The sequence below is a fragment of the Durio zibethinus genome, chromosome 4 (genome assembly GCF_047325235.1).
Source record: "Durio zibethinus cultivar Kanyao isolate XHJ-2024 chromosome 4, ASM4732523v1, whole genome shotgun sequence".
NCBI classification, from domain to species: Eukaryota; Viridiplantae; Streptophyta; class Magnoliopsida; order Malvales; family Malvaceae; genus Durio; species Durio zibethinus.
In genome coordinates, this window is record NC_143165.1 from 7,979,762 (window position 1) to 7,996,217 (window position 16,456).

The 16,456-nt window shown below is 30.5% G+C and overlaps 2 protein-coding genes and 1 pseudogene across 4 annotated transcripts; all 3 read right to left on the reverse strand.

The window, feature by feature from the left end:
* Positions 1-779: 779 nt before the first annotated feature.
* NADK3 (NAD(H) kinase 3) lies at positions 780-3,592 on the reverse strand. The gene is made up of 5 exons (XM_022879647.2): positions 3,331-3,592; positions 2,142-2,387; positions 1,923-2,003; positions 1,340-1,491; positions 780-1,257 (listed from the first exon to the last, which is right to left on the reverse strand). Exons 1-5 carry the CDS (start codon positions 3,514-3,516, stop codon positions 894-896), a joined length of 1,029 nt encoding a protein of 342 aa, XP_022735382.2. The 5' UTR covers positions 3,517-3,592; the 3' UTR covers positions 780-893.
* A 913-nt stretch (positions 3,593-4,505) lies between these two features.
* Positions 4,506-7,946, reverse strand: LOC111287731 (trifunctional UDP-glucose 4,6-dehydratase/UDP-4-keto-6-deoxy-D-glucose 3,5-epimerase/UDP-4-keto-L-rhamnose-reductase RHM1-like). Of its 2 annotated transcripts, none has more exons than XM_022878404.2 (3): positions 7,823-7,946; positions 5,372-6,947; positions 4,506-5,284 (listed from the first exon to the last, which is right to left on the reverse strand). In XM_022878404.2, exons 2-3 carry the CDS (start codon positions 6,932-6,934, stop codon positions 4,841-4,843), a joined length of 2,007 nt encoding a protein of 668 aa, XP_022734139.2. In that variant the 5' UTR covers positions 6,935-6,947; positions 7,823-7,946; the 3' UTR covers positions 4,506-4,840. The 2 variants fall into 2 exon arrangements, with proteins under 2 accessions (XP_022734139.2, XP_022734138.2); XM_022878403.2 differs by having other exon boundaries at positions 7,917-7,941.
* Positions 7,947-9,813: 1,867 nt separating this feature from the next.
* LOC111287620 (trifunctional UDP-glucose 4,6-dehydratase/UDP-4-keto-6-deoxy-D-glucose 3,5-epimerase/UDP-4-keto-L-rhamnose-reductase RHM1 pseudogene) lies at positions 9,814-11,914 on the reverse strand (annotated as a pseudogene). Its single transcript, XR_016341472.1, has 2 exons — positions 11,850-11,914; positions 9,814-11,229 (listed from the first exon to the last, which is right to left on the reverse strand). The product of XR_016341472.1 is annotated as a trifunctional UDP-glucose 4,6-dehydratase/UDP-4-keto-6-deoxy-D-glucose 3,5-epimerase/UDP-4-keto-L-rhamnose-reductase RHM1 pseudogene (transcript).
* Positions 11,915-16,456: the final 4,542 nt, after the last annotated feature.

Genomic DNA, 16,456 nt, shown 5'->3' on the forward strand with positions numbered 1-16,456 from the left:
GAATGTAGATAAAATGGAAGATAGTTACTTCAAAGTTCAAATAATTTTGCATTTTGAAAGGAGAATCTTACAACTGGAAAGAAGCTGACAAATAGATGTAGAAGCAAAAGGTTTATGAGTTTAAATTCACGTGGCAAGGTGCGGTAACTCACGTGAAGAGGCTTTTAAGTCAGGGTACAGATTAGAAACATAATCCCCTTTTTGCAGGGTATGTTAGTTTCTTTCTTTCTCTTCCATTAAATCTAGACTTTTGTGTTGCCGATGTTTAATATCCACAAGGCAGAAAGGGAAAGAAAGAAAGTAAAAGTATTCAAAATATATCTTTATATTTGCTTAATATGGACTCCAGACAGATACTACAAAGATTCAGCATCATACCACCTCCAAAATGTCTAACAGAAAGGACCAAACTTTTTTTTACTACAAAGGAGATCGCAGCCTGAGAATAGGGGAAAGGGGTTACTGGTGTTGGGATTTGAACCTCATACCGCTAGATAGTGCCACCTCTTAAAGGTGGTTACTTAAATTAACTCAGCTAAACTCTGGATTCAAAAATGACCAAACTTCGCCAGTTCAGCAGATTAATATTCACTAATTAACTATTACCTGAAGACTGCAATGAATATGATATCCACTTCAGGTCTTTAACTTGGCCCCACATGTTAACGTATGATTTTCATTTAAAGCTATCGCTCCAGCTTATTATTCTAAAATCCTTGTACTAAATGGACATTTCTGGCTTTCAAAGAATCAATGATTTGAATTATCTACTAAGAAAATGAAAATTTGTTCTCTACATGTCTTTCGGATTAATGCAAGAGTGATAAAGTATTTGTGGTTCAAACATGTTGATGTCTTTTTGATTAGCATTTGCCAGCTCTGTTACATGAGTTTTATGATGACAAATGAGGAAAGACAACTTGCAAAACTGGGGCCTTAGAAGATATTTCAATGGAATCCCCATTTTGGATAGTATAGAAAACATGAGAGCCATCAACATATATCAAACCCTCTTTGGAAAACCATGTGACATTCATGGACTGATCTGACTTGATTAAACCATGCATTAAGGAAGAAATGGCTGCTCCAGGTGAAATAGGCTCTCTTACCATATATTGGAGATCCCGAGACAACATAGGCATTGCAAATCCTCCTGCTGAGAGCATGGCAGCTGTTGATCCTGCAGCAGTTGAGACTCTGAGACCACTTGATCGGCAATTAACTAATGACAAACATGTCTGGTCATCCCTTTCAATTCTGCCAATATGCAAAATGAAGACGTTAAAGCATGTAACATTATGTAAAACTGGTTACTGACATATGCATGAAAATTCCTTACCTCAATGAAAACCGAGAAACTGTTGCAGGACATGGGTGTGCAATCAAAATATCATTAAGAGCATAAGTAGACAGAGATTTTGAATTTACAGACATTGACATCCTTGACAACTTAGAAGGAACTGTCTGACCCTCTAGAAAGCTATCCAGAACCTGAAAGAAATGTTAAATATCTATAATTACATCAAGAAGCTTCTATGTAGAAAAGAACAGTATAACTCATGCTGTTTTTGATAAATAAAGACCCAAACTGTTGAAATCCAGTAAAAATAAATCATGCTAAAAACACAAAGGGAAATCCATTAGACATGTGCATAGGAAAATGGAAAAGCTTAAATTCGGTATAGGCATGTAAGTTCAGAACCTCTAGCTTTTAACTAAGGTCGCCTTTAACTTCTTAAAATGTCAAGTTGCAAAGCTTATTCTCAAACTTACATAAGCATAAAATTTACTCCTCTTTCGACATAAACAGATATGCAATATCTCACAACAAATTTGTCACTACACAATTCTTTTTTTATGCAATACCTCTAAATATGTTCATTTCCTTCTGTTACTCTATACATATACATATATATACTTACCTGTTCAAAGTTTTTTACTGTTGCTGCACATAAATAGCCAGTACTTCTAGTAGCATCAAACTCATTACTAAATTCTTCAACCTATAAAGAAGAAAACTATGAATAACTGGCATCCCAACTCAGATGTATCAATATCAAGAAATGGTTCAGAGCATCAAAAGTATTTCAAAATTGATATACAGCAGCAAATTGAAAGCTCCGACAGAGAAATGAACTAACCTCTTCAGCTTGTGTAGGATCAGAATTTACTCCTAAAACTGGAATTGAGTCATCCATGAAATGACTGGCCTGCAAAAGAGTCCCATCACCACCAACTGTGACAACCAAATCCACATTATGAATTGGTTGTGATAAATTATTACGTAATATGGGTTTCCAGTCAACTGCTTTTTTCTGTAAAATTTGCTGACAAAAGTTTATGGCCTCCTTGTGAACCTTACGCCTATTATCAAGATAATGGAAAACCTGTGACAGTACAAAGAGAAAGTGCAAATAATAAGAAATTTATTCTAGTGGCAGGATGGAAAGAGGAGAAGTAAACAGAACAATGATTATAGCAAGTGTCCTAAAAGCTTTCATTTACTGTCTCAATAAATACCTTATAAAGCGGTAGTTCATACTCATGGATGAATACTGCAAGTACTAAGTATATGTAAATGGGAATCCTTAAATCATTTTTTTTTTTTTTGGGGGGGGGGAGGAGATTGTGGGAGGGGAAACAAAGGAAATCCAAGTGTCCAAGTTTAGAGTACATACGCCGGTATTCCAGGTCATCCATGAAAACCTAAGGAAACAAGCCTAGTTCAAATGAAAGCAAGCCATCTGATCCTTGCTTATGGCTTGACTAATTTTAACACAAAAGCTACTTGTTGTGTTGAGAACTGCTTGATGGCTACAAACGGTACCAGGAAATTAAAACCACATAAAAAATACTTGATAATAAATTGCCAATTATAAACTGCACAAAGCAGAACAACCCACATTCAATAAAACTCTACAAATCTTCCGCCTATTAATACATTTCTCCAGGGAATAGAAGCTTGCGTCTTTGCAAAGAACTGAAGCAAGCAATAAACGTATGACCCTAATTCCTTCTCATAAACATATTATTAGCAACTAAAACATTGAACAAAAGCTCAAGCTTAGCCTTTTTACCAAACAAAAACATCTTAAACATTATCAAGAAGGTTACGGCAAAAGAAGCCAAAAAAGAGAGAAAATGAATGCAAACAAAAAAATAAGGTAAACCCAATAAGGCGGGAACTTCTCAAATATTAAAAAAAAAAAGTAAAATAAATATAATATGTTATTCTGACATTTAATCAAACACCATGAATGCTAATGCAAAATAAAAAAGATAGCAGTACAAATTTTGAGAGAGTGAAATGAGTGTTGATTTTTATATTACCCGAGGGTTGGTGAAGTGAGAGACGGGTTTTGATTGAGTAACATGATAGACATCAAATGGCTTCAACAGCAACAAAAGTTTCCTTCTTGCCATGTTTTTCTCTTTCTTCTCTGTTAAAGAAGAAAGCTTTGATGGAGAAGACCGGAAAACTGGAAATTTCAGTTGGAAAAATGGAGCAATCGTCATGCTCCGGATTTCATAGGCGGGTTTCTATGGGCTAGGGGGTTAGCCCAAGCCTTCAAGCCCGCTCAATCTTTGATGGGCCACCACTTATCGACATATTGGGCTGAACAGCATAAAAAATTGTTTTCAAGATTAAACCTCAAAATTAAACATTTAATATGATTTAATTTGAAAAACATATTATAAGCACGTATATACTTTCAAATTTTTGTAACCTGGCTGACGGAGTAGAAAAGGTCTTGGAAGATGTACAGAGTCTGGAAAGTAGGATAAAAGAACCAGCAATGATAATAGCAGTGGGAGTCTGCTACAGCATTGTTATTGCACCCATGCCATTTGTACAACTACAGTTCTCTTACTAATATTTCAACCATTTGAATAATAAGATGAAGGATTAACTTTCTACTCTGTAACATTCATCCAAACATGGCATAAGTTTCATATGCCTTAAATTTGTTCAATATTCTTCGGCAAATGCGTTAAATATTAGCTGTTCATTAGTTAAACTGGGTATTATGTTATTTGGATTGCTTCCAAACTGTGGAAATAATCAATCGCTACTCAAAGTTTGAAATCTCTCCCTGTGAATCTTGACTGAAACATCATTTTCTTTCCTCCCAATGCCTAACAAGGCCTAATTGAACATGATTCCCTTGTTTTTTCTTTTTTTTTAATCATATACTTCCATTTATAAATTATAACCAAAGTTGAAAAAGTGGGGGAAAAAAGAAAGATGGATAAGTGGTAACAAATGGAAATACATGGTTATAGAGGTTTGGAATTGCAAGGTAAAAAGAAAAAATTGTAAAATATATATATATATATATATTTTTTTTTTTTTCAGTCAAAGGAATGCAATATACTGTGTGGATTAATATGGCAACTTACATAGCACTTAAATATTTTTTCCAGTTAATCAGGAACTTACTCCAACTCTAGTTGCACAAAAGACAATTGAGGACTCTAACCCATAAATTATCCACTCATTTGAATAAGAGATCAATGCAATTTCTTCCATTAAAGACTAGTACATGTGTTGAAGCCATAATATTCAACTAAAGAAATGCAGAAGTAATACACCTGCCAGCCTGCAGATGACACAAATTGTAAAGTACCTATAGATTATTTCTTCAAAAAAGGAGCTCTGGTGCAGCTAGTGAGGATTAAAGATGAAAAACCTAATACATTATAGTTTGTGTAAAATTAATGTGGTGGAAGACAACAATAACAAATGAATGAAACTGAAAAGATATTCCTGGTCATAATACTAAATGTAGAAAGCAGAGGTCAATACTGAGGTTCCATAGCTGAAACCTGCTTATTAGGCTCAGGTTCTCTTGTTGGGTTCAAAGACATATTTAATCAGTGATTCCTTGATTGATAGCAACTCAGGGAATTCATTCTTCAACTTGGATGCATCCAACTCATTATTGCTTCGCGGGGCAACTATGACATTGGCTTGTTCTTCCAATGTGAAGTTCACCCACTGAAACTTGGGGTCAATATATGCCTTGTACATCTCCAGGATTTCATTGTGGCTCACAACACCAGGATTTGTGAAGTTCCATATACCCCTCAAATTCCTTTTTGCCATCTCAATAGAAATCAGTAAAAGTTCATCCAAGATCGTCATGCTGTTGGGAATATTGACCACCTTGTTGTAGCGTGAAATCTTGGTGATGAAGTTGCGGGGGTTGTTTAGGTCAGATGAGATCGGCATTCTAACTCTGAGGGTGCAAACATTGTCATATTCTTTCAATAGCCCTTCAACCTAAAAATATTGAGGCAATTTATGAGCCCTTAAGACAACAATTAACAAACAAAATTGACTTAGATTAAAGGTATCCAAGGTAGTTACCATAGCCTTGGTTTTTGAGTAGAAGGAACCGGTGAAATTGGGTTTGTCTTCCTCTTTAAACCCAATGCCAGAGCCCTCAGGATGTGCAGCATCATACTCAAATATACACCCAGTAGCAAAGTTCATCATCAAAAGCCCATTCTCTCTGCAAACATCTGCCAAGGTCAAGGTTCCAGCCACATTGGTACGAACGGTTTCTGTTTTGTGAGATTCACACCAATCAACATTGGGTCTACCGGTCACACCAGCAGCATTAAAAACATGGGTTGGCTTTATATTTTGAATATCTGCCACAAGTGATGAACGATCTTCCAAGCGTCCTCTTCCATATTCAAAGAGAATATCTTGTTTATCACATAACTGACCAAGCAGACCTCCAATCCAGCCAGTCCTGCCATAGATCAAGAACTTCAAAGATGGTTTTCGAGGAGAACCTCTATTACTTTCGGAGGTTGGAACCACCATTTGGGTCTGATTAGGACCACTTATATATGATGTACCTTTTCCCTCTTCAGAATCAAAGTGTCTACCACCAGGCATCATCAGCATTCTTGGATGTGGAAGAAGTGCGCCAGACACATCGTCCCACCAATCAGGATTTTGGGTGTACCATTCTATGGTCTTCTTCAACCCCTCTTCCCATACCGTTCGCTCAGACCATCCCAAGTTCTTGAGTTTCTGATCATCAAGAAAATACCTCTGGTCATTGAATGGTCTGTTTTCAACAAACCTGATGCTTGTCTGAGGATCCATTGAGAAAAGTTTGCAAATATCTTTGGCTACGTCTATCACTCTCCTTTCCTTCTTTGTTCCAATATTATAAACATGCCCGACTTCACCCTTGTGAAGAATGACTTCAAATGCCTCAGCCACATCCTCACAGTATAAATAGCTCCTCACATTAGAACCATCTCCATGAATTGGAAGAGTCTTCCCCCTCATTGCTAAGAGGATAAACTTTGGAATTAATTTTTCAGGGAACTGGTTGGGACCATAAACATTGTTTCCACGGGTTGTAATTACAGGTAATCCGTATGACCTGCCATATGCCATAACAAGCATTTCAGCACCAGCTTTTGTAGCAGAGTATGGGTTTGTTGGGAGAAGTTGGGAAGCCTCATGGTTTCCTACAACTGCATCCTCATCTGTCTCCCCATAAACCTCATCTGTGCTCACATGGATGAACCTCCTGATCTGACCAGTGACTTTGCAGGCTTCAAGCAGGACATGAGTGCCATAGATATTGTTCTTGGTAAACTCAAAGCTGTTCCCAAATGAGTTATCAACATGAGTTTGGGCTGCAAAGTGCATTATTGTGTCAATAGACTCAGTGATGAGGAGGTAGTTAACAAGATCAACACTGCCAATGTCCCCCTTAACAAACTTAAAGTTCGGGGATAACTTGGAGGGAAGGAGGTTTTTCAGGTTTGAGCAGTAATCAAGCTTGTCAAGTACAACAATCTTGTAGTCCGGGTAGTTTCGAATGAGCCGATTGGCAACATGAGATGCAATAAACCCAGCAGCCCCAGTAATAAGAATGTTCTTGGGGGTATAAGTAGACATACTGATACCAATTCTACAAAAGAAGAAATACACAACCTAACTTCAGAAGTATGGCAAAAGATAATAGAAATAAGCACCAACTTGCATAAACAAATACATAGAAGGCAAATAGAATCCAGCACCAAACCTTAAATAAGCATGTAAAAATCCAAAACCATATAAAGACAAACACACAAGAAAGCACCGACAAACTAAGCAAATTTCCATTTCGACAGAAGATTCCACCAGATCTCATTTTTTATAAATAAACAAGAGGAAAAAAGCAAGCTTAAAAACAGATCTGCCTCCAACATAGGTGGATCATGCCATCCAATGCAATCAAATAACATCACCTCATAGCTTTTTTTTTTTTTTAATTTCTTTTGGTTCATTAAATTAAACTTGAATTCATCATAGTTTTTATTCCATCATTTCATTTTCCATAGAAATTGAACAATAATCTAAAGCTCCCATTTCTCTCTTTTTTGTTATGTCAATGTTTGCAATCAAAGTTAAACGAACAAAGAAAAAGATGATGCATAAGTTTATGACTCTAGCAACAAGATCCATCTTCATTACCATATCCAATGTAAATAAAAGATTACTACTTTGAAGATGTAAATATATATATAAGCTCTTTTAAATCCCATTCCAGCATATAACAAGAGAAAGAGATTCAGATCCAATTAATAAGCAAATAAATGTAGCCTAAGTAACAGCTTAAAAAGCAACCCAAGACATAAAATTTTCTCACATTTAACAAGAGATCTAAGAAAATTAAGAAGTACCCAGATCATAAAACGGCCTCGATTAATAAAAAAAAAAAAACCAAAATTTCAAAAAAATACAATCATCGACAACATTTGATCTCCCAACAAATGACTGAAAAATGAGAAAGCTTTGACTTACAAGATGAAGAAAAATCAATCAAAATCCAGATAGAGAAAGAAAAAAAACACAAGTTCTAGGGAAAGAAAGCGTTGAAAAAGAGGTAAACAGATACATATAGACAGAGAGAAGCTTTGAGTGAGCTGGAGAAGGACGTTGAGGAGACTTCATGTATATATATACATAAGGGCAGCTAAAGGGTAGCCATTAAATTATACAAAATGACATAAATACCCTTATTGGATGATATATTTACTGGTGTCATGTTTCCTTCATGAACAAAAGATGTAAGGATTAAGTGGGAATCAAAAAGTCTCAGACAAAGATCTTTACGAATAGCTGATGTTGTGACCACATTGATCCTCTGATAAAGCAACTTTTAATTGGGTTTTTATAATTAAGTTTGGGAAAGCTACCAATCGAATATTGACATGTGTTAATTGTTCTTTAAATTACATATTTATTTAAAAGAATTAATTTTTTAATAACCGTTCTTGAAAATTTTAAATTCTAGAAATGACGTTTTAATTACGTTACAATAATTTTGAATTTAATTCTGTTGTTTTAATTTCACATTTAATTATGTCGGTTTAAACTTTACGGACCGTGAATGAAATGACTTTTTTTGTTAAAAGGAAAAAAAAAATTTTTTTTCACTTTTGAGGAAATTGAGATCGATTGGACAAAGATTTTGCCTTTTTTTTTTTTTATAAAAAGTTTTCCCTTTTTTAATTGAATTTTTCTTTATTTATAAATTATTTACATGAATAAAAAATAAAAAATATTTTCTTGCACATTTGATTTGTGAAATGAAATAGATATTCTTTGAGAATAAAAAATAGAAAGAATAAAATAAAATATGAATTATAAATTTTGATTCATTGGAATGAAATAGAAAAAGAATTAGTATTAATATATTTGGTTAGATCAAAGAATATAAATGAATTAATTTTAAAAAATAATTTTATTCTTATAGTTTATTATCATAATTATTAACTAATAAAATGAATAAAATATTAATAATAAATTTATTATAATAATTAAATATTAATATTTAAATTGATTTTAACTTCATTAAATTAAATATTAATTTAATAATATTAAATATTAAATTATTTATATTCAAATTAGTTGAATATTATTAAATATAATTTAATAAAATTAAATATTCAATTTAATAATATTAAAAATTAATTAAATCATATTAAATGTTAATTTAATAATATTTTAATATTTTAATATTAATTATTTCATATAAAATTTTTAATATTTTAATATTAAATATTAATTTAACAATATTTAATATTATGTTAATAATGTTTTCATATTAAATATTAATTTAATAATATTTTAGTATTACAAATTATTTTAATATTTTAATATTAATTTAGTAATATTTTAATATTATTTAACTAATGTTATCATATTTTATTATTTTAAAATAATTTAAATATTCAATATTAATATAATAATTTTAAAAATTTTAATATGAAGTTAATAATATTTTATTAGATATTAATTTAAAATTTTTATTATATTATTTTAATAATAGTTTATAAGAAATATTGATTTAATAAAATTTTAATATTATTTAATATTAATTAATTAATTATAGTTTAATTTAATTAATATTAATTAATTATCTAATTAAATATGTAAGGATAAAATTAAAATTAATTAAATATATAAAAATAAAATTGTTCATAAAAATTATTCACAATTCCTAATGGACAAGGAATTGCAATTTTTAAGAGATAATAAAGAATTGCTTTTGCTTGTTTTTAAAGAAATGATATTTCATGAAATAGCTATTCTTTGTTAAAAAAAATAACCAAATAATAATGGAATAAAAAGACCACAAGAATAATAATAGGAGGAATGGAATTACAATTCCCTCCAACCAAACATGCTTCAACATATATAATAAGCCATTCATTTAGTTATAGTGGTAGAATCTAAAATCCAAACATTAACAGTTTCAACATTTTAAAATTGAAACAAGCTGAACCACCTTTTTTTAATGGTTTAATATTGCTCTTTATTTCCATGTCAAGTTTTGGACCACAACCATGACTACTTTCACATACATGGCAATTCCAATTTTGCAATATTCATTGTTGGGATTATCAAGCATGGGAAAGGGTTTGGATTATTTCCAGTGCTAGTCAAGCACAGCTGCGAAAGTTGGCTTCCATAACTCCCAACTAATTCACAACTAGAAGATGTACATTTAGGGTCTAATCAGTAGAGATCAGTGGTGGAACTCAAGGATGGTTTTCGGGGAAAGCGACTGCTTTTAGAGGTTGGAACTATCATTCGGGGTCTGATTATGACCATTTATATATGATGCACCTTTTCCCTCTTCAAAATCAGTGTGCCTACCACCAGGCATCATCAGCATTCTTGGATGTGGAAGAAGTGCGCCAGAGACATCGCCCCACCAATCAGGATTTTGAGTGAACCATTGTATGGTCTTCTTCAAACCCTCTTCCCATACAGTTCGCTCAGACCATCCCAAGTTCTTCAGTTTCTGATCATCAAGAAAATACCTCTGGTCATTGAATGGTCTGTTTTCGACAAACTTGATGCTTGTCTCGGGATCCATTGAGAAAAGTTTGCATATATCTTTGGCTACGTCAATTACTCTCCTTTCCTTCTTTGTTCCAATATTATAAACATTTCCAACTTCACCCTTGTGAAGAATGATTTCAAATGCCTCAGCCACATCCTCACAGTATAAATAGCTCCTCACATTGGAACCATCCCCATGAATTGGAAGAGTTTCTCCCCTCATTGCTAAAAGGATAAATTTTGGAATTAATTTTTCAGGGAACTGGTTGGGACCATAAACATTGTTTCCACGGGTTGTAATTACAGGTAATCCATATGACCTGCCATATGCCATAACAAGCATTTCAGCACCAGCTTTTGTAGCAGAGTATGGATTTGATGGGAGAAGTTGGGATGCCTCATGGTTTCCTACAGCAGCATCCTCATCTGTCTCACCATAAACCTCATCTGTGCTCACATGGATGAACCTCCTGATCTGACCAGTGACTTTGCAGGCTTCAAGCAGGACATGAGTGCCATAGATATTGTTCTTGGTAAACTCAAAGCTGTTACCAAATGAGTTATCGACATGAGTTTGGGCTGCAAAGTGCATTATTGTGTCAATAGATTCAGTGATGAGGAGGTAATTAACAAGGTCAGCACTGCCGATGTCCCCCTCCACAAACTTAAAGTTGGGAGATGAGTTGGAGGGAAGGAGGTTTTTCAGGTTTGAGCAGTAATCAAGCTTGTCAAGTACAACAATCTTGTAGTCCGGGTAGTTTCGAATGAGCCGATTAGCAACATGAGATGCAATGAACCCAGCAGCCCCAGTAATCAGGATGTTCTTGGGGGTATAAGTAGCCATGCTGAAACCAATTCTACAAAAAGAAGATATACACAAAACTTCAGAAGTATGGCAAAAGCAAATATATAAGAAGCAAATATAGAATCTAGGACCAATCCTAAAGCAAGCATGTAAAAAACCAAAACCATATGAAGACAAACAGACAAGAAAGCACCGGTCCATGTCAATGTTTGGAATCAGTGTTCAACGAACAAAGAAGAAAATGATCGATAAGTTCATCAACAAGATCCACCTTAATTACCAGATGCAATGTCGACAAAAAATTATTACTTCAAAAATGTAAAAAATAAAAATAAAAATAAAACGCAGATCTTTATTTAAATCACATTTCATCATATAGTGAGAGAAAGAGGTCCAAATCCAATTAGTAAGCAAATAAATGTAGCCAAAGTAATATCTATAAAGCAACCCAAGACATGAAATTTTTTCACATTTAAGAACAGATCTAATAAAATTAAGAAATACCCAGATCATAAAATGGCATCAATTAATAAGAAAACACCAATTTTTCAAAGATACACAATAATTGATTACATTTGATCTTCCAACAAATGACACTGAAAAAAATGAGAGAACTTTGAATTACAAGAAGAGAAATCAATAAAAAATCCAGATAGAGAAATAGAAACTCACAAATATACTCTTGAGAAAGGGAGAAGTTTTGAGGGAGAGGGAAACTAAGGAGCTCTTATATATACTAGCCCAATTCACTATGTGAGTGGAATATATAAAAAATTAATTATTTAGATAACTATTAAAAATAATATAAAAGAAAAAAAATTATACTTATCTTAAAATATAAATGAAAGAAAAAAGTGGAATAGTTACAACCATAGGTCTTCAAATTGGATAGAAGTGAGTTTTAAAATATTACTCTATTTACAAAGAAAAAAAAATTATTATTATAATCTTACTAGGACATATATTTTTTATCTCATAATTTTCTTTTTTGCCATTGAATTGGTGGTACTTCACATGAAATTCAGTCGAAAATTTCTTAAAATGTATATTATATATATTTGTATAAAATAGAGATATCATGAAGTTATACTAGATTAATTAAGTAGGGGAAGTTTCCATTAATTTATCAATGATCAATAATACACATCCACCTAAATTCATGATTGATATTTATTTAAATTATTTTTGTAATTATTTTTAAATTTAATTTAAAATTATTAAATTTTAACCCTGAATTTAAAAGAATGTATATTATTAACCATTAGATAAATTAATAAAAACTTTCAACATTTTTTTAGGTAGTGGTGAGGATATTTTCAAGTTTTTATTTTGATAATAAACTGTAAAGTTAGTTGCCATCTTTGGCAAAGTACTTTTTATTCTTCTTACTCCTTTATTCTCTGACATATTTATGCTTTCACACCCTCTCTTTGAATATTACGGAGTTACATACGCTCATTATCACTTTTTTTCATGCAAGATTTAGATACATATATGGACACAATAATAGGCATGATGGAAAAAGCAAAATGTGATTATGAGTAGTATCCAACAATCTCTTTTTTTTTTTACTTTTTGATTTTTTTTCATAAATTTCATATAATTTATTTAAGTATTTAGATCCACCAAAATCGTTAACTTTCAAAATAGAATCTCATTAAGACTTTTTTCTTGGAATATGTCACTACAAGGGATTAAGTTTTTAGTGATATTTTTTATTTTACGTTTATTGTCGTTTATAAACGCTACTACAAGATTTATGATATTTGTCAAAAATACTACTAAAAGCGTTAACTATATCTGCGTCGAAAAAAATAACGATAATTTTAAGGATAAATGCTGCTAATTTATTAGCATTTATATAAAAAAATACTGCTAAATTAGTGACATGTATATAAATAAAATATCGCTCTATTTAATAGCATTTGTATTAAAAAAGGCCATTAAATGCTAAATTTAGTGGCGTTTGAATCATACAAATGCCACTAAATTTAGCATTTAACAGCATTTTTGAATACAAATGCTACTAAATTAAAAATTTTACTTTTTTTTTATATTTTTTTAATATTGATTATTATCATTAAATAAAAATATTAAAAGAAATAAAAATAAACTTATATTCATAAACTGAATATTATAAATGCATAATTTGTTCAAATATGCATGTAATACAAAGTTTAATAATACATACAATAACATTTAAATTATTTTAGTACATTAACAAAACATTTAAAATGTATGAAATTGATGATTGTATAGATTTATAATATTTCCATTTGATGAAGGATTTTTTTTCACCTTGGTCACTAGTGTGCTCAAGAACCTATTAAATAAAGTAATACAAGTTTTAACACTTAATAATAAGCTATTTTATATTAAAAAATATAAATAATTACTAAATATAGTACCTAAGTTGGTGGACCACTTAGATTAGTTTTTGAAAATTGTTGTTGCACAACATTCATAAAAGTGTTGAATCAATCATGCATCTGTTGAAATTTTACATGCTTTTTGTCAATTCTAGTATGTTTTTCTTCAATTTTAACACACTCATATTCTCTTTTTGCTTTCATTTGCTTGAAACGTTGTTGCATAGTTTGCAACTCCTCTCTCAATATGAAAATGTCTCGCAAATATTGACTTGTTGATAATGTAAATTGCTGAAAGTTATATCCATAGTAACTAGATAGTGTTGGACCCAATCCAAGGCTTCGGACCTGTTTATGTCTTTTTTTTCCAGCAGTTTCTATGAAAATTTGATTTTTCAATTCTTGCATGTTGATAGAATTATCAGATACTACTTCAATCTCAATAGCCATTTTCTCTTTCAGTTTCTCTTGTAAATTAATTAGATTAAACTATTAGGTTTAATAATTAATTCATAATATATTTAAAATAATAAATGTTTACTTTCTTTATAAAACAAATCTAACAAATTACCATAATCTTGTGTTTCGACATTCAAGTAAGATCTATCTTTTTTTGTGTGGGTTAATTAAAAAAGTTTCATACATCTAATTTTTTCACCCATCTTAATCCCTTACATAAAAACATATGTTATTGTTAAATACATATCAACCGCAACTTATTCATGCATATCAAGCTTGTCAATCAAGTTTAAAATTTTGAATAAGTTTAATATCATGTATTTAATCTATTTAAATTGTTAAAATAGAAATATAACTGTAAAATTATATTTTTGTTCTTTAACAACACAAAAGTCTTAAACAAACGTAAATAATAATAACATTTTGCCTTTTCATACATATCAATCATGGAAATCAAATTCAATCATTTGGATAAGTTTAATATCATTTATTAAAGCTATCAAAACTGTTAAAATATAACAATAATAGCAAAATTGTATTTTTGCTTTTTAATGGCACAAAAAGTCCTAAACAGAGGTGAACATCAACTTTTTCATATATATCAACTGTGAAAATTAAGTTCAATCATTTGAAAAAGTTTAATATCATGTATTGAAGTTATGCAAATTGTTAAAACAGAACAATAATAGCAAATTTGTATTTTTGCCTTTTAATGGTATAAAAAATCCTAAACAAAGGTAAACAAAAACTTTTTCAGATATATTAACTATAAAAACCAGGTTCAATCATTTCAAAAAAGTTTAATATCATGTATTGAAGCCATCCAAATTGTTAAAATAGAATAATAATAGCAAATTTGTATTTGTATCTTTTAATGGCAAAAATAGTCCTAAATAGACGTAAATGATAACTTTTTCACACATTTCTACTGTAGAAACCAAGTTCAATCATTCAGACAAGTTTATTATTATGTATTGAAGCTATCCAAATTGTTAAAATAGAAAAAATAGTAAATTTGTATTTTTACCTTTTAACGGCATAAAAAGTCTTAAACAGATGTAAACGTTAGCTTTTTCACATATATCAATTGTGAAAACTAAGTTCAATCATTCAAAAAAGTTTAATATCATGTATTGAAGCCATCCAAATTGTTAAAATAGAATAATAATAGAAAATTTATATTTTTACCTTTTAATGGCAAAAATAGTCCTAAATAGACGAAAACGATGACTTTTTCACACATATCAACTGTAGAAACCAAGTTCAATCATTTGGACAAGTTTATTATCATGTATTGAAGTTATCCAAACTATTAAAATAGAATAATAATAGCAAATTTATAATTTTGCCTTTTAATGACATAAAAAGTCTTAAACAGACATAAACGTTAGCTTTTTCACACATATCGACTGTGAAAATCAAGCTTAATTATTCAATCAAGTTTATCATATATTGAAGCTATTCAAACTGTTAAAACAAAAAAAAAATGGCAATTTTGCATTATATCTTTTAACATTATAAAAAGTCCTAAACAGACGTAAACGTTAGTTTTTTCACACATATTAATTATGGAAACCAAGTTCAATTATTTTGACAAGTTTAATATTATGTATTGAAGCTATGCAAACTATTAAAACAGAACAATTACAATAAATTTGCATTTTTTACTCTTAATAGCACAAAAAGTCTTAAACAAATATAAACGATAACTTTTTTATTCATATCAACTATGAAAACTATGTTCAATCAGTTAGACAAGTTTAATATCATGCATTGAAGCTATTCAAATTGTTAAAATAGAACAATAATAGCAATTTTGCATTTTACCTTTTAACGGCATAAAAAGTCTTAAATAGATGTAAACGTTACTTTTTCACATATATCAACTGTGAAAACTAAGTTCAATTATTCCGATAAATTTAATATCATGTGCTATTCAAACTGTTAAAATATAACAGTAACAACAAATTTGTATTTTTGTCTCTCAACAACACAAAAAGTCATAAACAGATGTAAATGATAACTTTTTGACACATATCAATTGTGAAAACCCTCAATCATTCGGACAAGTTTAATATCATATATTAAAGCTATCCAAACTGTTAAAATAGAACAATAATAACAAATTTATTTTTTAACCTATTAACGACACAAAAAGTCCTAAATAGACGTAAACGATAATTTTTTTATACATATCAACCATGAAAACTAAGTTCAATAATTTGGATAAATTTAATATCATCTATTGAAGCTATTCAAACTGTTAAAACATAACAACAACAGCAAATTTGTATTTTTGCATTTTAATGGCATAAAAAGTCCTAAATAAACATAAACAATAACTTTTTCTTATATATCAATCGTAAAATCGAAGTTCAATTATTTAAACAAGTTTAATATAATGTATTGAAACTATCAAAATTATTAACATAGAATAATAACTATAAATTT